The 24387-nt window shown below is 44.2% G+C and overlaps 1 protein-coding gene across 1 annotated transcript in view; it reads left to right on the top strand.

Annotated features, from left to right (window-relative positions):
* The window catches only part of ptprfa (protein tyrosine phosphatase receptor type Fa), a 351241-nt gene that overhangs the window by 5600 nt on the left and 321254 nt on the right, over positions 1-24387 (top strand). The window contains exon 2 of the mRNA XM_047374177.1: positions 15625-15781. Within this exon, the coding sequence (XP_047230133.1) occupies positions 15703-15781 (79 nt within the window). The 5' untranslated portion in view covers positions 15625-15702. The remainder of the gene's footprint in view (positions 1-15624; positions 15782-24387) is intronic.

Genomic DNA, 24387 nt, shown 5'->3' with positions numbered 1-24387 from the left:
GTGTTGCCCTGCGATGAACTGGCGACATGTCCATGGTGTACCCTGCTTCGCGCCCGTAGACTCCTGGAGATAGGCACCAGCACCAACCGTGACCCTCTATGGAATAAGCGGTATAGAAGATAAATGAATGAATGAATGTCTTCTGGAAATTTGCCATATTTGATCTTGCTGTTTTTTTATTTTAACTATTGTTGAAAAAGAATTGCACCTCTGCCCAGTTGGTTTGCATTTTTAAAGCTGCTGCTATGAAATTAATTTAATGTGTTTTGTCACAAGATAAATTCAGCACTGTACTATTTTATTCAGTGAATTGACAAATTACACTATACAAACATTTTGTTCATTTCATGACAAATATTTTTGATAAATATCTCCCCTTGTTCTGTGCAGGTCAAGACAAAGCCCCATTGCTGTCATAATATATCTGAACAATTTCTTTGAGTACAGTTTTGATAAGCTAGAAATATTTAATTTTAGTCATGCAAGTTACTTTGACTATTTTTGCATTTAGTCATTTTTACATAAGGCAGTTTGTTACTATTTTATCAATCAAAAATCTGTATTTTTGTACTGTTTACTCCATGCAAAGTGGCTTTATTTTGGGGGTAATGGTTACCCAATTGTTTGGGTCCAAAAACTATTCTTCAACTTCATGGATATGTATTGACAATACAAGACAATATCTATGTCTACTGCTGTTAATCTGTAGAGGTGGAAGGATAAAGCTCTCTGATCATGAACTAATCATGGACTATAATAAGATCAGACAGGACCACACCCCTCTCCTCATAGACAGAGAACAGGTGGAAGCTGTAACCACTTTCAGGTGCCTGGGCCCCCTTATCTCCACAGACAACTCCTAGACCAACAATAACAGAACCCTGGTAAAGAAGGCCCAACAGTGGCTCCACTTCCTGCGTATCCTTAGGAAGAGCAACCTGGACACAAAGCTGCTGCTAACCTTCTATCACTCCTCGGTGGAGAGCGAACTGACATACTGTCTGGGTGTGTTGTACACCGTTTCCACAGCTGAGGACAGGAAGGCAGTGCAGAGGATCATAAAAAATGCCCGAAAGATCATCTGCTGCCTCTGCCCAGCCTGGAAAACATCACCATGACCTGCTGCCTCAGGAGAACAAAGGTCATCACAGGTGACCCCTTATATCCTGCCAACCCCATTTGACTTGTTGACTGTTGTTGGACCACTTGTTTGCTGAATATTGGACCATTTGCACGTTGCTGGATGCCACTATGCCTTTCCAATACCATCGGCCATTTTGTACCACAGGATAGTCTGTTCCTACAAATCCCAGTGGGCACCGCGGCTGATAAGACGGGGGCGTCGCAGCCCTGAGGCCACCGTCGACTATATAACAGAGTATGAGACGGCCCACCATTTGCTTTTCACGCTGGAAAACGGACCAGTAACTGAAGCGCATCATTCTGGAAGAGAGGTCCCACGTGGATTTCAGTAATTCTCCTTGTTGGCCAATTAAAAAGAAAAATTCATGAAAGAGGTTTCTGGAATAAGAAGGACAGAAATTTCACTTTGCCGATCGAAGACGTGCGTTTAACACGTAACAGAAGAAAAAACCCTCACAGAGGTTTCAAGGAGACGTATTGCCACCTTGTGGTGTTCCAGTCGACTGTTGACGGTCAGATCATATTTTCCCCTTTCGCCAAAGGAGGCCAGAGGACGGAGATTGACCACTCTTCTTGGAGTTTAACTTCCCTCCCCCTTTTCCTCACTTGCTGCCCCAGAAGGAAGACTCCACCAAGTAACTCCGTTCTGTTTATTTTATTTCTAGTAAAGTAGTCTGGGCAGGATAGAGATAGGATTTTAGTGTCATTAGATTTGCCACTCATAGTCTGATGTGTTCTGAATTGTATGTGCTTGCCCTTGTTTTGAAACTTGCTGTTGGACTCTGAAGCCGCCGCGCTTCTCAAGTTGTGTTTTTACCAGGCGAACACCTGAGCGTAGGTGCGCCGTAAGACTGATTGCTATAATAACCTCATGGTGAAATTCACAATTTTCTTTGTCTCTGTTGGACCACTTGTTTGCTGAATATTGGACCATTTGCACGTTGCTGGACGCCACTGTGCCTCTCCAACGTCATCGGCCATTTTGTATCCAGGACAGTCTGTTCCTACAAATCCCATTGGACACTACGACTGATTTGACGGGGCGTCCCAAGTCTGACGTCAGAAGACGCTATATAGGAAGGCGCCCATTTTGAGGGCTCGCCTTCAGCTGGAGACCGTGACACGGTTACCAACATCTGAAGCATCACCTGGACAAAAGTCCCGAGTGGATTTCATTTATTCTCCTTCATTAGTCAACGAAAAATTCATAACTGAGGTTTCTGGAATAAGAAGGCTAGAAATTTCACTTTGCCGATCGAAGACGTGAGTTTAACATGTAACTAAAAAAACCACGGAGTTTCAAGGAGACGAATCGCCACCTTGTTTTTGTTCCAGTCGACTGTGATGGTCAGATCATATTTTTCCCTTTCGCCAAGGAGGCCAGAGGACAAAGATTGGCCGCTTTTCCTGAAATTAACTGTGGATGCACATTAACTTCCAACTTCCACCCCACTGTCTCTCTCAACTCCGCTCAGAAGGAAGACAACGACAAGTAAAACCCATCTTTTATTTTTCTTTCTTTCTTAGAAAGTCTGGGCAGGGTACAGGAGGTTTTAGTGCGATTAGATTCGCTATTTAATCTAATGTGTTCTGAATTATATATGCATGTAACCTTTTTATTGAAACTTTGATGTGCCGTGTTGGATGCCTGGAAGCCGCTGCGCTACCCAGCTTTGTGTGTGTGTTTTGCGGGGTTGTTGAACACCTGAGAGCAAGCGCAGGTGCTTAAGCCAAAAAAGGGCATCCATTGCCAAATTTATTTATAAAATTAAAATAAAAAAATAGGATGTATTTATGCTTTTATAGCCTCCCTCTTCTTGGAATTAACATTAAACATTAAGAAAACTCTTGAGAACTCCTCGTTTAAATAGAAAGAATTTAACATCATTTGATTGTCTTCTGAAAGAGTTGAAGCATTACACCAATAATAAACCATTACCAATATCAATATAACTCACTGCACTTTCATGTAGCTCAACTTAAGACCTACATTTCATTTCAAATCACAAACCTACGTTAGGTAGTTAATGTTATCATTGGCTCTATTATTATGCTAATAATAAGTAACATTTTCCTATTTATTCATCATCTTTGGTTTGCTGCTCTATGTAATAGAGCAGCAAACCAAAGATGATGAATAAATCCAGGACAGGATTTATCCTGTATATATTTATACAGGATTTATATGATTATATTTAGCCTTCGACATATTTTAGACCGTAATGTTAACTACCTAGCAAAATGATCTCTCAACTGTTGGAGTAGATTTGCTTGCATAAAAAGAGCTCCTTGAGTTAAAGTGACTTTAACCTATACAGAACAGAGTTAGGGCAGCATGCTTGTTTCTATTTTCAACATCTTATTGTGAGATTTAGGCTACTAGACATTCAGAAAAAGGGTTGTAGTCATGCTTTTTCTCTTCTACTTCAGACTTTACCATCTAAATAATTAAGTGAAAAGAGTGAAATGGGCTAATTTGTATGTTTGGTTGTATATATTCCTCTCTGTATCTTCATTAAACCTGACAAACATCAGTCAACAGCTGGATTTTATGAGTACAAAATATGTAGACAATGCGATACGCAGTCATGCATGGATGCTGATTGGAAGAAAATGCAAGCGTTTTTCCGCAGGTGTGTCACCAAAATGCCCCCTCTCTGACCTTTTCTCTAAAGAAACTTCGGACCAGTGGCCACGTAATGTTTTCAGCAACGCCATTATGTTAAACATAACATCGCGTACGCGGTCGTGAAAATTTAGCTTTGCACGGACATGTCCAGCGGACGTCCGCTTTGAGTCCGCGCGTATGTCCATGGAGTCAAGTAAGCATGACTATGTTTTGCATTTAAGTGCAGGTGGAGGAGGGAGAGGCAATGACGGGGGTTGTGCTTGTGTGATTGAGAATTGATTTGAGGGGCCAGGCATTTGTTTGAGGGGGCATTGCCCCTTCTTGCCCCTGCGTAAAGTCGGCCTCGGACCATAACCAACCCAACTTCACTTTGCCTTAATGTTTACAGCTGCTTTGAATTGTAACATTGCAATTTTTGATTTTATTCATCCTTCAACAGTAATTTTTACACTTTGAAAGTTTTATTTATTATTACCGTACATCTTCTGAGAGCATATTGTATATATTTTCAGGTGTACATATGATGCCTTCTGCAGTGTATATTACACTTCATCTGTCATATCTTTATTTTAAGAAAAAATCTTCTTAAATGCCTTATTTTTTTATTTGTTTTTCCTACTGTGGTGTTTGGTAGCCCAGCACAAGCACCCTCAATTTTGTTGTACTTCCCAGTACAATGACAATAAAGAATATTCTATTCTATTCTATTCTATTGGAGAGTGATGTACTCTGTCACAAGACGTTTGGCTGCTAAATTCATGGCAGCATGTCCCAGGCCCCAGGAGGATGTGACCCACTGAGGCTGGCACAGCCCATAGCCCTGGCAATCTGCTACTCTCTGTGTGACTGGTGGGCTGGATGCGGCAACATCTTGTGTTTCATTACAGCTGTGGGGTTAGTAGAGGTTTCATAAAATAAACATTAAATGGCCTAAATGGCTGAATAGACCAAACCTTTCATACAACCTGTATATCTTTTTAGGAAAAGGAAAGAAAGTCCCCAAGGAATATTAAGCCTATAGTTGCTCTCCATTTAGTCATGTACCACACTCAAACTTATTGCCTTATCATAAGGCACACAGCTGTTTTAAATAACAAAATACTTTTAAAATAAATATTAATTGTTTGCACTTAAGTTGTTCTTAGTTGTTCTAATTAAGTAATCAGCCAGCGAATCTTAAACTAAGCAAAGTAATGCTGGTCACATTTAAAAGAAAAATAACATAAATAAAGTGCAAACAAGCAACCAACAAACTGATCACTTAAATACAAAGGAATGAAAACACAGAGCTCATAGAAGAGGTATGCGGTAGTGTACTGTGTTTTGACCTGTTCTTCTTTTCATGGCACAGTCTGCATGTTGCATAACTACATGCATTCCATCTGTGTTTTTTAAAGACCTCTTCAAGAGCCTTTTGGTAGTCCATTTCAACCCCAGCCATTTATTTTCATGTGCAGACAGACAGTGAAGCTTTTCCCCTGCAGCCTGTTTCTGAGGTCTGTCCTAATCTATTGAAAATAATCACATAACTGACATTAGAAAAATGTATACCACCAACATAAACTGATAGTAAAAAAGTGAAAAAACAACAAACTCACTCTGTTCATAGCCGAGAAGTCTCTTTCACAGTTGACACTTAAGACTGAAACTGTCAATGCAGTGACAAAGAGTAGACCCAGATTTGGGTAGAGGAGCTTCAGTTCATCAGAGTCAAAGGCCAGCCTCTGCATCACTTCTACCTGGGAACATAAAAAAAAAAACATTTGACATTTTGCTTCTGCCTTTTAACTTAAACATGCCCTGGCCAACATGGACCTTGAAACTGGTCAATTCCTGGAGCAGTGCTTTTTCATCCACAGTGGGAAATGTTTTGGCAAGCAGTTGTAAGTTCCCTTCAAAGTCATTATCTGCCCTCTCCACGACTTGTGGGCTGAGTAAGTTGAATGCAGCAAGGATGTTCATCTGTGGGAATCTCCTCAAGGTACTCAATCAGATGGTCCAAGTAAGGCTTTATCACTTTTCGAAAATAAATTTTTTGAATGAGTAACAACATGGGTTAGTTGTGTAATTCCATACTATTTTTCAAGTTTGTAACTGGAAACACTGAATATGAGTATGAGTATGAAAACGGGTCTAAGAAGAGATGAAGTCAAAATCCCCTCTGTGGCCTCTTATCCCCTCCTCTACCTGTATGCTGAAGCATTTTACTCTATCCTCCAACCCACTAAGATGTGACCGTGGAGGCTGTTCATCTCCTGCCTCCTTGATTTGTCTAATGGACTCAATTGTAACAGGCACCTAAAATGTTAAATAACTAGCCAAGGCTTTAATGTCTTTTAATTTTGTTCTTCAGGATTTTCCATAAACAAGTGTGTGTATAGTCATTCAAAGTCAACTTACATGTTTCTTGATAGCCAAAAAAATTACTTCTTCCTTTTGGAAAAGCTTTGAAAGCTGTGTCGGGTGCAGAAGAACATCTGCCTGGAGGTGAATGGCAGCCACAAACCTATATGTTGCACAGTATATATAAAGGCCCCTTTCTACTGGGTCCTTCTTCTCTAAATAGTCAATTTGTACAAATAGTTTGTTTCAAAGAACAGGAAAATGAAAGATTGCTTACAGTTATTTTCAGGCTGTTCACTTGTGGAACACCTGGAAGCTGCTTTCAGTAAGGCTGTGCGATTTACACTGTTTCTGAAATAAATGTGCAGTTCTTAAAAGTGATCTCAAAGTTTTCATGAATGGCACATTGTCTGCATCAACTTTGAATGCAAGAGCAAGGCGATGTGCTACACAGAAACTAGCTCTGGCCAGGAGTTTGCCAGCTGTTTGGAAACACATTCTTATGTCCTTATAATAAAAAGTACTTATTTAAACATAAATAGTATCTATACCTCAAATTAAAATTATATTTAGTTTCTACCTGTCATCACAGCAGCACCATGTGGCCCCAAACCAAAAATCTGATCTGTTGGTATGGCTCTGACTGTGATCACCTCACAGATTCCATGTCAAGAAACTGGCAAAAATGTCATCCCTTTCTGTACAGGTACCTACAAAAAGTTATTATTAATATTTTATATTAGTTAGTATACGTTTTATTAATATTATATCACTGTAAAATTAGTGAGTACCTTATATGCACAGTACTGTGCAAATGTTTTGGCAGGTTTGTAAAAATCCTGTAAACAAAGAATGCTTTCAAAAATGGAAATAATCATTTATTTTCATCAATCTACAAAATGCAGTAAATGAACAAAAATAAATCTAAATCAAATCAATATTTGGTGTGACCCCTCTTTGGCTTCAAAACAGCATAAATTCTTCTAGGTACACTTGCACACAGTTTTTGAAGGAACTTGGCTGTTAGGTTGTTCCAAACATCTTGGAGAACTAACCACAGATCTTCTGTGGATGTAGGCTTTCTCACATCCTTCTGTTTCTTCATGTAATCATATACACACTCAATGATGTTGAGATCATGGCTCTGTGGGGCCATACCATCACTTCCAGTAAGTCTTGTTCTTCTTTAAGATGTCTTCTTGAAGATTGTTCTTAATGACTTTGGCTGTATGTTTGGATTCGCTCCCTTAGCATTTTGTAAATTAATAAAAATAAACAATCATTTATATTTCTGAAAGCATTCTTTGTTTACAGCATTTTTTAAACCTGCCTAAAACTTCATTATTTATTTATTTATTATTTTAATTTTGTATCCTTTCACACAGATTACTTTAATGTGACAATGTCACAGAGTAAACGTTAACAGCAGCACAATACACTACATTGACGGTTGGAGGCGGGGATTCAGTCGGCGTAGCTACAGGCCTCAGTGGGTCTGTGTAAATACAACAGGTACTGTACCAAGTAGAGCAACACAGAGTGAAGCGGAGCCACGCTGGCTAAAACGAGCCATTGGAAAAGGGTTGCAAGTTTGAAGATTTAGCCCATTTTCCCACAAGGAGACGTTCACGCATGCTTCCTCATCCTGACAGGCCCTCTGGTGAGAGTTGTGTGGAAAAGACGGAAATGATGCCAAGAAAGCGTTTTTGTTTTAAGGACTGAATGATATCACAGGGATTCCTGCTGTAACTTCTTCCTGGGCTGAGCAGGAACTAAGTAGCACTAAGTAGGTTAGTGTAATTTAAAGATGCAGAGAGGTTCCTATCAGTATCTTTGTGTACCGTTCAGGCCATGTTTCATCCATGTTTTTATCCATGGCTGGGGGCACAACAGCCATTACAGAAAAACTGTCTAACATGCTTAGGTGCTAATTCCTGAGGTGTCACAGTAAATACACTGCCTGGCCAAAAAAAAAGTCGCCACCTGGATTTAACTAAGCAAATAGGTATGAGCCTCCCATTGGATAATTACTGCATAGGCGATTATGTTTCAGCTGGCAACAAATTATTTAACCCCAACTGATGCAATGAGTTGCTTCTCATTTCTTAAACAACAATGTTGAAAGACACATCCTGTGGCCGTGGTTGGCATGCATCAAGCAGAGAAAACATCTAAGGAGATTGCAAAAACTACCAAACTTTGGTTAAGAACTGTCCAACGCAATATTAAAATCTGGAAGGATAGTGGGGACCCATCGTCTTCAAGCAAGAAATGTGGCCAGAAACAAATCCTGAATGATCGTGATCGGCGATCACTTAAACGTTTGGTGAAATCAAATCGAAGAAAAACAACAGTAGAACTCCGGGCTATGTTTAATAGTGAAAGTAAGAGCATTTCCATACGCACAATGTGAAGGGAACTCAAGGGATTGGGACTGAACAGCCAGGTAGTCTTAAGAAAACCACTAATCAGTGAGGCTAACGGGAAAAAAGACTTCAATTTGCTAGGGAGCATAAAGATTGGACTCTGGAGCAATGGAAGGTCATATGGTCTGAGGAGTCCAGATTTACCCTGTTCCAGAGTGATGGGCGTATCAGGGTAAGAAGAGAGGCAGGTGAAGTGATGCACCCATCATGCCTGGTGCCTACTGTACAAGCTTGTGGGGGCAGTGCTATGATCTGGGGTTAGTGTAGTTGGCAAGGTCTGGGTTCAGCAACAGTATGTGTTCAAAGAATGAGGTCAGCTGACAACCTGAATATACTGAATGACCAGGTTATTCCATCAATTGATTTTTTTCTTCTCTGATGACACGGGCATATTCCAAGATGACAATGCCAGGATTCATTGGGCTCGAATTGTGAAAGAGTGGTTCAGGGAGCATGAGACATCATTCTCAGACATGGATTGGCCACCACAAAGTCCAGACCTTAACCCCATTGAGAATCTTTGGGATGTGCTGGAGAAGGCTTTCTGCAGAGGTCAGACTCTACCATCATCAATGCAAGATCTTGGTGAAAAATTAATGCAACACTGGGTGGAAACAAATCTTGTGACATTGCAGAAGCTTACTGAAACAATGCCACAGCGAATGTGTGCCGTAATCAAAACTAAAGGTGGTGCAACGAAATATTAGTGTGTGACCTTTTTTTTTTTTCTTTGGTGACGACTTTTTTTGGCCAGGCAGTGTAGAAATGAATAGAATAGAAGCGAATCCATAGAAGCTGTTGGGACCCACAGCCATGGATTTCAACATTAAACTCTGGTAAGGACTCTTCTGGAACTTTCAAAATAAATTGCATTTAACTGACTTCATAAACTGTAAGCCTTTCTATTCCCCCCGTGAGTTCGCTTCGTTCATCCTGGTCGGTGTTTACATCCCGCCGCAAGCCAACGTGCAGGTCGCACAGCGCATGCTCGCCGACCAGATACTGAGTGTGGAGCGGACCAACCCGGACTCCTTAGTAATCGTCGCTGGTGACTTTAACAAAGGTAATCTGACCCACGAACTCGCCAAATATAGACAGTTTATAAAATGTCCGACCAGAGAGGACAACATTCTGGATCACTGTTACACCACCATCAGAGATGCTTATCACGCCGTCCCACGTGCTGCACTGGGCTAATCCGACCACATCATGGTCCACCTGATTCCTGCATACAGGCAGAAACTAAAGCTCTGCAAACCTGTTGTGAGGACGACAAGGAAGTGGAGCAATGAGGCTGTGGAGAATCTCCAGGCGTGTTTAGGCTGTACAGACTGGGATGTGTTCAGGACTACTACCAACAGTCTGGACGAGTACACAGAGGCTGTGACTTCCTACATCAGCTTCTGTGAGGACAGCTGTGTACCATCATGCACCAGGGTGAGTTACAACAACGACAACCCCTGGTTCACAGCTAAACTCAGAAGGTTAAGACTGGATAAGGAAGAGGCCTTCAGGAGTGGGGACAAAGACATATACAGAGAGGCAAAGTACAAGTTTGGCAAGGCAGTGAAAGAGGCCAAACGACTGTACTCTGAGAAGCTCCAAAACCAGTTCTCAGCATACGACTCTGCGTCTGTCTGGAAAGGGCTCAAGCAAATCACCAACTACAAGCCGAAAGCCCCCCACTCCATCAACGACCGACGTTTCGCCAACAACCTGAACGAGTTCTACTGCCGCTTTGAAAGACAAAGGGACAGTCCTGCAACCATCTCCCACGACGCCCCCCAACAGCTGAAGCCACAATCCACCACCCCCATCTCTCCAACCTCAAGAGGCACCTCCAACCCCCACCCTGAAGTTCCCCCCCACCAGCCCCCTACCCACGCCGAGGACGGCTCTTTCCATCCAGGAGAGGGACGTAAACAAACTCTTCAGGAGACAGAACCCCCGGAAAGCTGCTGGTCCGGATTCTGTCTCACCAGCCAGCCTGAAGCACTGCGCTGATCAGCTGTCTCCAGTCTTCACAGACATTTTTAACACCTCACTGGAGACATGTCATGTGCCAGCCTGCTTCAAGTCCTCCACCATCGTCCCTGTTCCCAAGAAGCCAAGGACCACAGGGCTTAATGACTTCAGACCCGTCGCCCTGACCTCTGTGGTGATGAAGTCCTTTGAGCGCCTTGTGCTCTCACACCTAAAAGACATCACCGACCCCCTCCTGGACCCCCTCCTGGACCCCCTGCAGTTTGCCTACAGAGCCAACAGGTCTGTAGATGATGCAGTCAACCTAGCCCTTCACTTCATCCTATGGCACCTGGACTCCACAGGAACCTATGCCAGGATCCTGTTTGTGGATTTCAGCTCTGCCTTCAACACCATCGTCCCAGCTCTGCTCCAGGAGAAACTCTCCCAGCTGAGTGTGCCCGACTCCCCCTGTAGGTGGATAACTGACTTCCTGTCTGACAGGAAGCAGCGCGTGAGGCTGGGGAAGCACGTCTCTGACTCCCTGACCATCAGCACCGGTTCCCCCCAAGGCTGTGTTCTCTCTCCTCTGCTCTTCTCCCTGTACACCAACAGCTGCACCTCCAGTCACCAGTCTGTCAAGCTTCTGAAGTTTGCGGACGACACCACCCTGATCGGACTCATCTCTGATGGTGACGAGTCCGCGTACAGATGGGAGGTGGACCATCTGTTGGACTGGTGCAGCCAGAACAACCTTGAGCTCAACGCTCTAAAGACAGTGGAGATGGTTGTGGACTTCAGGCAGAACCCAGCCCCACCTGCCCCCATCACCCTCTGTGACTCCACAATTGACACTGTTGAATCTTTCCGCTTCCTGGGAACCATCATCTCCCAGGATCTCAAGTGGGAGCCAAACATCAGCTCCCTCATCAAGAAAGCCCAGCAGAGGATGTTCTTCCTGCGGCAGCTGAAGAAATTCAACCTGCCAAAGACTATGATGGTGCACTTCTACACAGCCATCATTGAGTCCATCCTCACCTCCTCCATCACCATCTGGTACGCCGCTGCTACAGCCAAGGATAAGGGCAGGCTGCAGCGTGTCATTCGGTCTGCTGAGAAGGTGATTGGCTGCAGTCTACTGTCGCTCCAGGAACTGTACACCTCCAGGACCCTGAAGCGGGCAGGGAAGATTCTGGCTGATCCCTCCCACCCCGGTCACAGACTCTTTGAGACTCTCCCCTCTGGCAGGAGGCTGCGGTCCATCCGGACCAAAACCTCACGCCACAAGAACAGTTTTTTCCCATCTGCCACCAGCCTGGTTAACAAAGCCCGGAAACCATCCTGACACTCCATGTCAACTATGAATTAACACATGTGGAATTATATACTGAACAAAAAAGTGTGAAAAAACTGAAAATATGTCTTATATTCTAGGTTCTTCAAAGTAGCGACATTTTACTTTGATTACTGCTCCGCACACTCTTGGCATTCTGTTGATGAGCGTCAAGAGGTAGTCACCTGAAATGGCTTTCACTTCAAAGGTGTCCCCTGTTTGGTTTAATAAGTGGGATTTCCAGCCTTATAAATGGGGTTGGGACCATCAGTTGTGCTGTGCAGGAGGTGGATACAGTACACAGCTGATAGTCCTTCTGAATAGACTGTTAGACTTTGTATTATGGCAAGATAAAAGCAGCTAAGTAAAGAAAAACGAGTGGCCATCATTACTTTAAGAAATGAAGGTCATTCAGTCCGAACAATTGGGAAAACTTTGAAAGGGTCCTCAAGTGCAGTCGCAAAAACCATCAAGCGCTACAAAGAAACTGGCTCACATGAGGACCGCCCCAGGAAAGGAAGACCAAGAGTCACCTCTGCTGCGGACGATAAGTTAATCCGAGTCACCAGCCTCAGAAATCGCAGGTTAACAGCAGCTCAGATTAGAGAACAGGTCAATGTCACACAGAGTTCTAGCAGCAGACACATCTCTAGAACAACTGTTAAGAGGAGACTGTGTGAATCAGGCCTTCATGGTAAAATAGCTGCTAGGCAACAGGCAACAAGCAGAAGAGACTTGTTTGGGCTAAATAACACAAGGAATGGACATTAGACCAGTGGAAATCTGTGCTTTGGTCTGATGAGTCCAAGTTTGAGATCTTTGGTTCCAACCACCGTGTCTTTGTGCGATGCAGAAGAGGTGAACGGATGGACTCTACATGCCTGGTTCCCACCGTGAAGCATGGAGGCAGAGGTGTGATGGTGTGGGGTTGCTTTGCTGGTGACACTGTTGGGGATTTATTCAAAATTGAAGGCATACTGAACCAGCATGGCTACCACAGCATCTTGCAGCGGCATGCTATTCCATCCGGTTTGCGTTTAGTTGGACCATCATTTAGTTTTCAACAGGACAATGACCCCAAACACACCTCTAGGCTGTGTAAGGGCTATTTGACTAAGAAGGAGAGTGATGGGGTGCTGCGCCAGATGACCTGGCCTCCACAGTCACCGAACCTGAACCCAATCGAGATGGTTTGGGGTGAGCTGGACCGCAGAGTGAAGGCAAAAGTGCCAACAAGTGCTAAGCATCTCTGGGAACTCATTCAAGACTGTTGGAAAACCCTTTTATGTGACTACCTCTTGAAGCTCGTCAACAGAATGCCAAGAGTGTGCGTAGCAGTAATCAAAGCAAAAGGTGGCTACTTTGAAGAGCCTAGAATATAAGACATATTTTCAGTTTTTTCACACTTTTTTGTTCAGTATATAATTCCACACTTCATTGTGAAGCTACAATATTCATAGTCATGAAAATAAAGAAAACTCTTTGAATGAGAAGGTGTGTCAAAACGTTTGGTCTGTACTGTATATTTGAGCATTAATAGTGCCCTCATAGATAAGCAAGATGTCCATGCCATGGGTACTAACACAGACCCATATCATAACAGATGATGCTGGCATTTGAGCTTTGTATGAAAATTGTTCAGAATGTCCTTTTCCACTTTGGCCTAGAGGACACAATGTCCATAATTTCCAAAAACAATATGAAATGTGGACTTGTCAGATCACAAAGTAGTTTTCCACTTTGCGTCAGTCCACCTCAGGTGAGCTAGGGCCCACAAAATCCAGCAACGTTTTTGGGTGTTGTTAAATTCTAGCTTTTGCTTAGCATGGTAGAGTTTTAACTTGCACTCATAGACAAAATGACGAACTGTGTTAACTAAAAATGGTTTTCTGAAGTGAGCCCACATGGCAATATCCGTTACAGAATGTAGGTTTTTAAAGCAGTGGCTCCTGAGGGATAGACGGTCACGGGCATGCAATGTTGGTTTTTGGCCTTGCCACAGAGATTTCTCCAGATTCTCTGAAAGGTTTGATGATATTGTGGACTATAGATGATGAAATCCCTTAATTCCTTGCAACAGTATGTTGAGAAACATTGGACTACTTGCTCTTGTAGTTGTTTACAAAGGGGTGAGCCTGGCTCCATTCTAGCTTGTGAACGACTGAGCCTTGTGAGATGCTCCTTTCATACTCAGTCATGACACTGACCTGCTTCCAATTAACCTGTTCACCTGTGGAGACCACAGACATTTTGTTTTCTGCTTAATTTTTTTTTATACTGCTTTTCAGATATGCTGCTTTTGATCAGGGTCAGCATCACTCTGGTATAATGAGGCAATACCTGGACCCTATAGAGGTTGCATAGGCAGTCCAGCTCCACCAGGATGGCACATCGATGTGGGCCATTGCCAGAAGGTTTGCTGTTTCTCCCAGCTCAGTCTCAAGAGCATTTAGAAGATTCCAGGAGACAGGCAGTTATTCTAGAAGAGCTGGACAGGGCTATATATATTCTTAACCCATTAGCAAAACCTGTATCTGCTCTTTTGTGCAAGGAGTAACTGCCTTCAAACTGCCTTCAAAGTCCTTTAAAGTGGCCTCCAGCGGGCCACTGGCGTAAATGTCTCTGAGCAAATATTAGAAACGGAGTTCACAAGAGTCCCCATAGGGACAGCGTCCTCTAGTCGGACCCGTGCTCACTGCCCAGCACCATTAAGCTTGACTGGCATTTGCCAGAGATCACTGGAATTGGCAGATTCGGCATTAGTGCGCTGTTTGTTTCACAGATGAGAGCAGATTTACCCTGAGCTCATGTGACACAGATTTGAAAGGGTCTGAAGAAGCTACAGTGAACTCCATGCTGCCTGCAAAGTTGTTCAGCACGATTGGTTTGGTGGTGGATCAGTGTTGGTCAGGGGAAGCATATCCATGGAGGGACACACAGACCTGTACAGGTAAAACAATGGCACCCTGGTTGCCATTAAGTATTGCAATGAAATCCTTAGACACATTGTTGGACCCTCCACAGGTGCAGTAGGTCCTGAGTTTCTCTTGGTGCATGATAATGCCTGGCCTCATGTGGCAAGAGTATGCAGACAGTTCATGGAGGATGAAAAAATTGATACCATTGAGTAGACTCCACGCTCCCCTGACCTAAATCCAACAGAACATTTCTAGGACATCATGTTTATGTCCATCCGACACCACCAGGTCAGCACCACCTCAGACTGTCCAGGAGCTGATTGATGCCTGGGTTAAAATCAGGGAGGAGATACCCAATGATATAATCTGTCATCCTATAAGGAGCATGCCCCACTGTTGTCAGGCACGTGGAGGCAATACAAACTACTAAGTATCATTTTGAGTTGCTTGGACTAGGCTGCCACATTAATTTCTCTGTGACTTCAGATTAAGCCCTCTGTGGGCTGCTAGTTTTCACTTTTATCAAATGTTGTGGCAGGCTTTTTTCCTGAAACATTACCCATTCCATAAGTGTGGATATCCAGAATGACATTTTTTTCAATTGAAATCTGTTTTCAGTACTCCTTTAATTTTTTTGAGCATTGTATATTGACATTATTATATTTCCCAAAGACAAAATGTTCATCTGATAAACAACCAATACTCTAAACCCCTTTTTTGTTTTACTGACAATAGCTTTTCCTTGCTCTCTCCACTGTCAAAGAGATTGTGTTGTAAAGATTAACATAAAATGTATTAAATTTAATGTTGTCTTTTATCCACAGCTTATTCAAACTGTATAAATGACTGATTTCTAATGTATGTTTGCAGGTGCCCTGTCATTACTACATGAGCGATTAAGAGTAGAGTAGAATCAGGATCTACAGAAGAAGTACCAACTGTCAAAACATGGACCTTAAATTGAGAAGGCTGTCAGTTCTTCATTTCCTACTGCTGGCCAGGTTGTTTCTGCCCTCTGGCACAGTGAGTAAGTAAACACATGATATAGCACTCACTTTTTAAATTTTGTCTTTTTTGAAAATCAGCTCTCTTGACAGGTTTGTGTCCACAAGAGACTTAACTTTGGTTCCACTTTGCTCTGAATAAAGACATTTTGAATAAACACACACACACACACACACACACACACACACACACACACACACACACACACACACACACATAAATCTCTCTGTCTTTCTCTCTATCTCTACCGTCCACAGTATTAGGTACACCTGTCCAATTGCTCGTTAACCCAAATTTCTAATCAGCCAATCGCATAGCAACAACTCAATGCATTTCGGCATGTAGACATGGTCAAGACAATCTGCTGCAGTTCAAACCGAGCATCAGAAAAACAAATCAAATTACACTAATAATCCTTGGGAGTTTACTGGTAAGAGCTGGTTCTATTCCAATTTTTCTAATAGAGGTAATTAGATCATTAAGTCTTTTGTGGTAAGGAATTCATCCTGTACTAGAAGAAAGGTCCAAACTTTCAAATACTTTCACTTGTATGAAATAGTTGTAATAAAATCCTTCTAAGAAATCTAAAAATCTATGGTCATTGGTGTAAAAACAGCTTTAGTCCAAATTTTCAAATACTAATAATATTTGGCTTTCGCTGGTAATCCTTCTGAGAAATCTGAAAATCTATGAAAAGTACTGAAGTCACACATTTAGGTAAAGTAAGATGAGAGGGAAAAAAAATCATATTTCAGACTCTATTCTTAGCAGAATACAGTCTGAAATAGTACAAAAAACCTCAGCAGGTGTAAGCAACACACATAAGTAAAGATTTAGCAAGGGTACGGTAGAATATTGAGGGTGTGAATATATATAAGTCTGAGTGTGTTTGCAAGAATTAGACTGTCAAAACTGATAGAATCGCCATTGTCCTTGAGAATAGAGGTGGAAGTTTTATCGGCCGCATAGTCCTATCAGCACACAGCTGGTAGGGGATTGCTGAGGAAGTGTTTATATAACATCTAGGAGATATTTTGTCGATAGCCAGTTAGCAGAAGTTGCCACATTGGGGCGTCAGATTTAAAAAAACAATAAATGTTGTGGGTCAGGCAGTTGTGAATTTCCAACTACCTTAATTGCGAATCCAAATAGCCAAATTTCTGGTACTTTCCGCAGATCTGAAGCATACAACTTCTCCAAGATTATACCCTTTAACCTCTGAGTTCAACCACTGCTAGGCTGCAATTCTGTTCAAGAATCGTGTCCAGCTTGTGATTCTGCACTCTTAACATTTCAGTCTGAGTGTTGATCGCTCTACAGACTCCAAACAACATCGCAGGCAGCTTTGGAATGCTTTGAACAGCCACCCACGTTTTGCAAATCACTCGATGAGCCAGGTAACCACCAACTCCAAAAAGCAGACATCCTGTCATCAAAAGTCCAAATATGTAAATATGTTCCTAGAAAGGCATCAGTAACTCACATAACCACTCGTTAGAACCAAGGCATGCAGAAGAGAATTGCTGAATGCACAACACGTCGAACCTTGAGGTGGATGGGCTACAGCAGCAGAAAACCACACTGGGTGCCACTCCTGTCAGCTAACAACAGGAAACTGAAGCTACAATTCACACAGGCTCACCAAAATTGGACAATAGAAGATTGTAAAAACGTTGCCTGGTCTGATGAGTCTCGATTTCTGCTGCGACATTCTGATGGTAGGGTCAGAATTTGGCGTCAACAACATGAAAGCATGGATCCATCCTGCCTTGTATCAACTGTTCAGGCTGGTGGTGGAGGTGTAATGGTGTGGGGGATATTTTCTTGGCACACTTTGGGCCTCTTAGTACCAATTGAGCATTGTATCAATGCCACAGTCTACCTAAGTATTGTTGCTGTCCATGTCCCTCCCTTAATGACCACAGTGTATCCATCTTACTTCCAGCAGGATAACATGCCATGTCATAAAGCACGAATCATCTCAGACTGGTTTCTTGAACATGACAATAAGTTCATTGGACTCAAATGACCTCTACAGTCACCAGATTTCAATCCAATAGATCACCTTTGGGATGTAGTGGAATGGGAGATTCACATCATGGATGTGCAGCCGACAAATCTGCAGCATCTGTGTGATGCTATCATGTCAATATGAACCAAACTCTCTGAGGAATGTTTTCAGTACCTTGTTGAATCTATGCCACGAAGGATTAAGGCAATTCTGAAGGCAAAAGGGAGTCCAACTACATTTTTCTATATACATATAGGAAAGGGACCTGTCCAGAGGCTTGACAGAAAGACTTCCACATCCCGCCTGTCTGGGCTGATCGCCTGTAAGACAAAGTTAAGCTCAAAGTGAAAACAACAGTCGCAGGGTAGACCAACATCCTGATGTCTTTCCAGGCTGCCATCTGTGAGGGCTGCCTCGCAGATGGATGGCAGCCCTCCCACTGTTCCCATAGGCCTCCTGCCCTTCCTGCAGGTGCTTCCCTCTGGAGGAAAAGCAACGGCGACCTGCCTTCTTCATCCCCATAGCGGACTGTTAGTCGCTGGACGAAGCACTAGATGTCTTCGATGCTAGATGGGTAGATGGGAATTAGATTATTCGACCTCTGTAGCGGGAACTGGTAACACCTATGCTCCCCTCACCTGGATGGAGGATCGGGAGACTGGTGCTCCACCAGCTTATGTGCAGGGCTTCTCAAGGTCAGCGACCACCCCACTCCCAGCGATGGTTGCACTTGCTAGCACGCTGTCCTAAATCATAGCTATGGTAGCTAATGCCAAAATTGTCTTTGTTCTTGCTCTACAAGGCCACCTCCCTCGAATAATGGATGGTGAGGTTTGCTATGGTGCACTCCAGACGCTTCCCGGTGGTAATGGCATACCTGTTGGGAGCAGTGACTGAGCCCCTGCAACTGAATGTGCCAATCTCCAACTTCACAAGAGGGAAGCCCTGATCCATCAGGGCTTCCCCCTTGTTCTAGCACCAGAACCCAGGCTGACTCTGGTTTTTGGGGTCAGGTCCTGCGCGTCGGAAGATGGCCTTTGCCCCTCTCCCCAGTGATCAGATTAGGGCGGCAACTAATAACATCACCCTCCTTGCCTTCACCATATCAAAAGAAGGCAGTAAAGATGGATTTTCTGCCAGAAGATGAAGAGGATCTCTGTAATGTTGCCGACACCATTTTGAATTTATGTGAGGCATCAACTGTGTGTTCCTCCCGCATCGCTGGCTGGCAGACCCTGCTACAGCCTCAAATGTGGCTCCATCTCTACTCTTCCATCTCTGAGGACTTGATAAAAGAGCTGTTGGAAGGTCTTATCAGCCCGGATGGACTGTTCTGTGCTGGAGCAACATCAGATGTCTCATGACGAGCTGTAGGAAGTCAGAGGGCATGGGGTTCCATTCCGCCCTTGCACCCGCACCTCCGTTACCGGAGAAAATACGTGGCCGCTGTTGTGGTATCCCGAGCCCCACCACCAACCACCTCTTCCACCCTACCACAGTTGCCCCTGCAGGTTTCCTCTTGACACAGTGTCGCAGAGGCAGGCAGCTAAATCTCCTCACACACAACCTCCCCACAAAGTGAGACAGGAACTTTTAAACGGCTGTTTAAAAGCCTACGTGATCTTTTTTTCCAAGCAGCTCTTCTCTGCTTCTCCATCTCTCCAACATGAACATGAGCCCAAGACAGCACTACATGTGCTGACCCAGCCTTTCTGTTTTCTCCATCCTTTTTTAGTATGTGCAGCATGAGCCCTCTCTTAAACAGCGTCTTACTGAAGCACCCACTCAGCATGCACAGTCTCTCCAGTCCAGCTGTAAGCCTAAGAGTTAGAACCCTTGCTGACGCTGCTCTGCAGCCCTTTCAATCTAAGCTGTTTCGAACCTTTTCGATCTGCCGTCTTTAGCCTCTCAGAGAGGAAATGATCCAAGGTGGGTAACGGTGCCAGGGGGTCTAGATTAGCTTATGTCCACGGAGTCCACATCATGGCAAATAAATGTGCCCTCGCTCTCAAGCACTACACAAAGTGGCAGCACGTATCCCTGGACAGATGGGTGGACAAACTGATCAGCAGGCATTACACGCTGCAGTTCATGTCACACCCATTAACTGATCTGGCGTCACCAGAGTAGAGCTCATTTCCAGGGTTCCCCACAAAGAGGAAAACAGGGTTTTAGTCCTGATATTTCCTGGTTCTGATGAAAACGGGAGGAATGGGACCCATTCTTGACCCATTCCCTGTTCAAGTTATTCATGGAGAAACAGTTCCACATGGTGACAATAAGGCAGGTGCTTATTGTCACCATGCACTATAGCGCTTTATCAAGTCCGAGAACTCCAAAGACCAAAGACAAGAAATGTAGCAAAATCTATAATCTGTAAAAAACAATTTAAAAAGAATGCAATTTGTAAAACTCTTCTCCTTCATTTTTGTTTGAAAAGTAAATCCAAATAACAGCAAACTTTGATTTAGACATTTTTCAAAATTCCATTTTTTTTAAGTTTAAGTTTTGAAGCGCGTTCTTTGCTTGCAATAATTTTGGAATAGATTTCTCTCCATAACGCTGATGCACACCTACATTTTTTGTCTTGAGGCCATATAGTAAACCATCAGGACCCCCTTCAGTTTGCTTATCGCTGTGGAGTTGGAGTTGAAGATGCCATCATACACCTGCTTCAACAAACCCACTGTCATCTGGACAAAGCCAGTAGCACTGTGAGGATCATGTTCTTTGATTTCTCCAGTGCATTTAATACAATCCAACCTGATTTGCCTTGTCAGAAACTCCAGAAGACTCAGGTGGAGGCCTCAACAATCTCCTGGATTAAAGACTACCTGACAAACAGACCACGGTTTGTGAGACTGAAGGGTTGTGAGTCTAACCAGGTAGTCAGCAGCACAGGAGCACCACAGGGGACTGTACTCTCACCATTCCTTTTCACTCTGTACACCTCAGACTTCCAGTACAAGACAGACTCCTGTCATCTGCAGAAATACTCGGATGATTCTGCAGTCGTGGGGCGGATCAGAGACGGACAAGAAGCTGAGTACAGGAAGGTAGTGGACCGCTTCGTGGCATGGTGTGGAAACAATCATCTCATTTTGAACATGACTAAAACAAAAGAGATGATTGTAGATTTTAAGAGAAACAGGAATAAGTCAAAAACTATTTCTATCATGGGAGAAGAAGTGGAGGTGGTGGAGGAGTATAAATACCTCGGTGTTCACCTGGACAACAGACTAGAGTGGAGATGCAACTGTGAAGCCATCTACAAGAAGGGACACAGCAGACTGTACTTCTTGAGGAAGCTTATGTCCTTTGGTGTTTGTAGCAAGATGCTGCATATCTTCTATAAGTCTGTTGTGGAGAGTGTGATCTCTTCTGCCATCATCTGCTGGGGAAGCAGCATCAGAGCCAGGGACTTAAAAAAGCTCAACAAGCTGATAAAGAAGGCTAGCTCTGTTCTGGGGACTCCTCTGGAACCTCTGGAGATTATTGTGGAAAGACAGATTCTTCATAAAATGAAGAACATTATGGAGAACCCTGAGCATCCTCTTCATGAGACTGTCCTACAACAACAGAGTGTCTTCAGTCAGAGGCTTCTTCAGATCTGCTGTAAGACGGAGCGCTACAGGAGATCCTTCCTGCCCACAGCCATCTACAACGGCTCTTTGAGGAAACCCTCATAATGAGCTACAACAACATTTAATTTCCCTTTGGGATTAATAAAGTATTTTTGAATTGAATTGAATTTAATATTTGCTCAGCTCCAGTTCAAACTTTATGACATTTAAACTTAAGTCAAGCTAAAGGTGCCAATTTTCACCTTCACGCCTATCACCAGGGTGGAGGGTTTTACAGAACGAAGTTTTCCCTCTGTTCCTCCTCTGGAGCTCAGCCTCGCTTAGGCGTTTTGGAGAGAAAATGTCCAGGCTCATTGGACAACGACCTGTCCCTCCCTCCAAACATGATCAGCTGGTCATGAAGTTCACTGACCGCGCCCACCAATGTGCCTACCAGGCGGCTGCAGCTACGAACAACACCGCCTTATTAGCGTTTGGTATCTCAAAAAAGGCGGGGGAAGCTTACCTGCCAGAAGAGCTGAAAAGCTTTATCTACAAGGCCGCTGATGCCATCTTGAACATGTGTGCGACTTCAGCGTGTGTTCTTTCCGCATTGCTGCCTGGTCAACGCTGGTTCAGAGAGCCACTTGGCTCCGCCTTTCACCCTCAATGCTGGAGGATCTACAGAAGGACATACTGGAAGGTCCCATCACTCCAGATGCGCCGTTAGGTCCCAACTTCCAGACCATCTTGGAGAAGTCACAGAAAACTGATGAGTTCTCAGAGACTGTTCGTCATCTGGTGTGGCCATAGCCCGACTCCCGTACCCCTCGTCTCTCTGGCCGCTGGAAGGATCGCCGGGGCCAGCGTCAGCAGCAGAGGCGCAACACCGCTGCTGCAGCCTCCCACGGTGCCCCGCCGTAAACCTCCTCCTCTCAGCCTCAGCAGTTTTTCCCTGTGCGGCCTAGAGCCATTCAGCGTCAGCTGTGGAGACAGCCCAGGAAATGACTTCTTGAGAGGAATGTGTGTGACTTTCAATATGTGGGTAAATGTTTTGAAATAAAACACAAACATTTTTCTAAGAGCAAGATTCCAACAGATTACATCTTGCCTGTCTCACATAGCAACTCCTCCGCACACATTCCCCACACCGAGTGGGTCTGCATACTCTAAACTGTCTTTTAAGAGGAACCGCAGCACCACAGTTTCTACAACTAACGTTGCCTCTTCTGAGAAGCCCGAACCCAGAGAAGCTCTCTGAGCTCCATCAGAGCCCATGAAGAGTTCTGCTGTTCCTTCTACTCACTCTTGAAGAACAATGCCGGCCTCTGCAGCAACAGCCTGCCCTGAAAAGACATCGGACCTACACCGACCCCTCCTCTCGCTGCACGAGGACTCATCTCAATCCTGAGAACCTAAGCGTTGCATAAAGGCCAAAGAAGAGCCCTTTCTGTCCATGCCCCCCATGGGTCCCCCCCGGAAAGTCTCCGAAACGAGGGTCGGTGGTAGGGGCTCTCTGTGGGCTGGTGTCCATGAGAACCACAGCACAGCTGAAAAAGGCCTGCCCGCTCACAGAGCGCTACTCAGAGAGGCAGAGCGCATGTTCCCTGGACAGGTGGATGGATCAGCTAATATGCAAAGCTTACACCGTGCAGTTTGCGACCCACCCTCCTCTGTTCAGAGGAATTATAGAGACAGTCCTGTCATCCCCACATCAGAGCTCCGCTCTCCAGTAAGAACTGCAGGAGCTCCTAATGAAAAACATCATTTCCAGGGTTCCTCACAGAGAATCTGCTCCCGTTATTTCCTAGTCCCAAAGAAAACGGGGGGAATGGGACCAATTCTTGATCAGTCCGTGTTCAACAAATCGATTATGGAGAGACAATTCCACATGCTGACAATCAGACAGGTGCTGGAAAGTGTTCACCAGAACGACTAGTTCACCTCCATAGATCTGAAGGACGCATATTTCCACATCCCCATCATTCCCAAACACAGGAAGTATCTGCATTTCTCCTTCCAGGGGATTTCATATCAGTACAACCGCATGCCGTTCGGCTCTCTCGCTCCTCACATGTTTTCCAAATGTGTGGAAACAGCGCTGGAGTCATTGCGCACGGCGGGGATGAGAGTCCTCTTATCTGGATGATATGCTTTTACTGGCTCGGTCCACAGAAGAAGCAGCTGCGCAGACCAGGAAGTTTACGGAATATCCGTTAAAACTAGGTTTCTCCATAAATTGGGGGAAAAGCTCAGTTCCAGATGATTGTTTATCTTGGAATGGAGTTAAACTCAGTCACAATGAGAGCTCGATTATCACAGCCGAGAGCTGACGCACTGTCGGCGCTTCTCTGTCGTGTCAAACCTCACAGCGTAGTGACAGTCCTGTCAGTTATGCGACTGCTGGGAATGATGTCAGCAGCTCATGTGGTTGTTCCACTGGGACTGCTTCACATGAGACGCCTTTAAAGATGGTTCACCTGCCTGCGCATAGATGCTGTTCGCCAGAAAAGGCGCATGATCTCTGTTCCTCTTTCAGTGGGAGCCGACCTCGCCCACTGGGGAAATCCCCACAATCTGTCAGAGGGAGTTTCCCTCAACAGACATACGTCACAGGTCTCTCCACTTTCCCTCTGTCATGATTATATGCATGATGCTGGTGTCCACTAGGTGGCAAACCTGAGTTTGTGTGAATGCATAAACGTGATGTATAGACAATAGAGTTAGTGTGGGATAGGTGTTTAGACAGGACATTCTGCAGCATATTCATGAGGGTCATCTAGGCTTCTACCTCTGCCTCTCTGCCTGCTCAGACGCCTTTCTCCTAAGCTCCCTGCTTGCTTGCATTCTTTTACTCCTAACTTTTTATCTCTTAGCCAAAATTACGCAAATATTGGACTAGAACTACTTCTTAACAGCGACTCCCAAGGATTATTAGGCCCGAGCAGGAAGGCCTGCAAGGGCCTATTGTAATTGTTCCGTAGTGAAATTTAAGGTTTTTAAAGGAACTGAAAATGGGCGTGGCCAAACGGCTCTACAGCGCCACCTAAAGTG

Source organism: Girardinichthys multiradiatus, chromosome 9, assembly GCF_021462225.1.
Source record: "Girardinichthys multiradiatus isolate DD_20200921_A chromosome 9, DD_fGirMul_XY1, whole genome shotgun sequence".
Lineage (NCBI taxonomy): Eukaryota > Metazoa > Chordata > Actinopteri > Cyprinodontiformes > Goodeidae > Girardinichthys > Girardinichthys multiradiatus.
The sequence above is the reverse complement of the archived record's forward strand: the minus strand, read 5'-3'. Positions and strand labels throughout refer to the sequence as shown.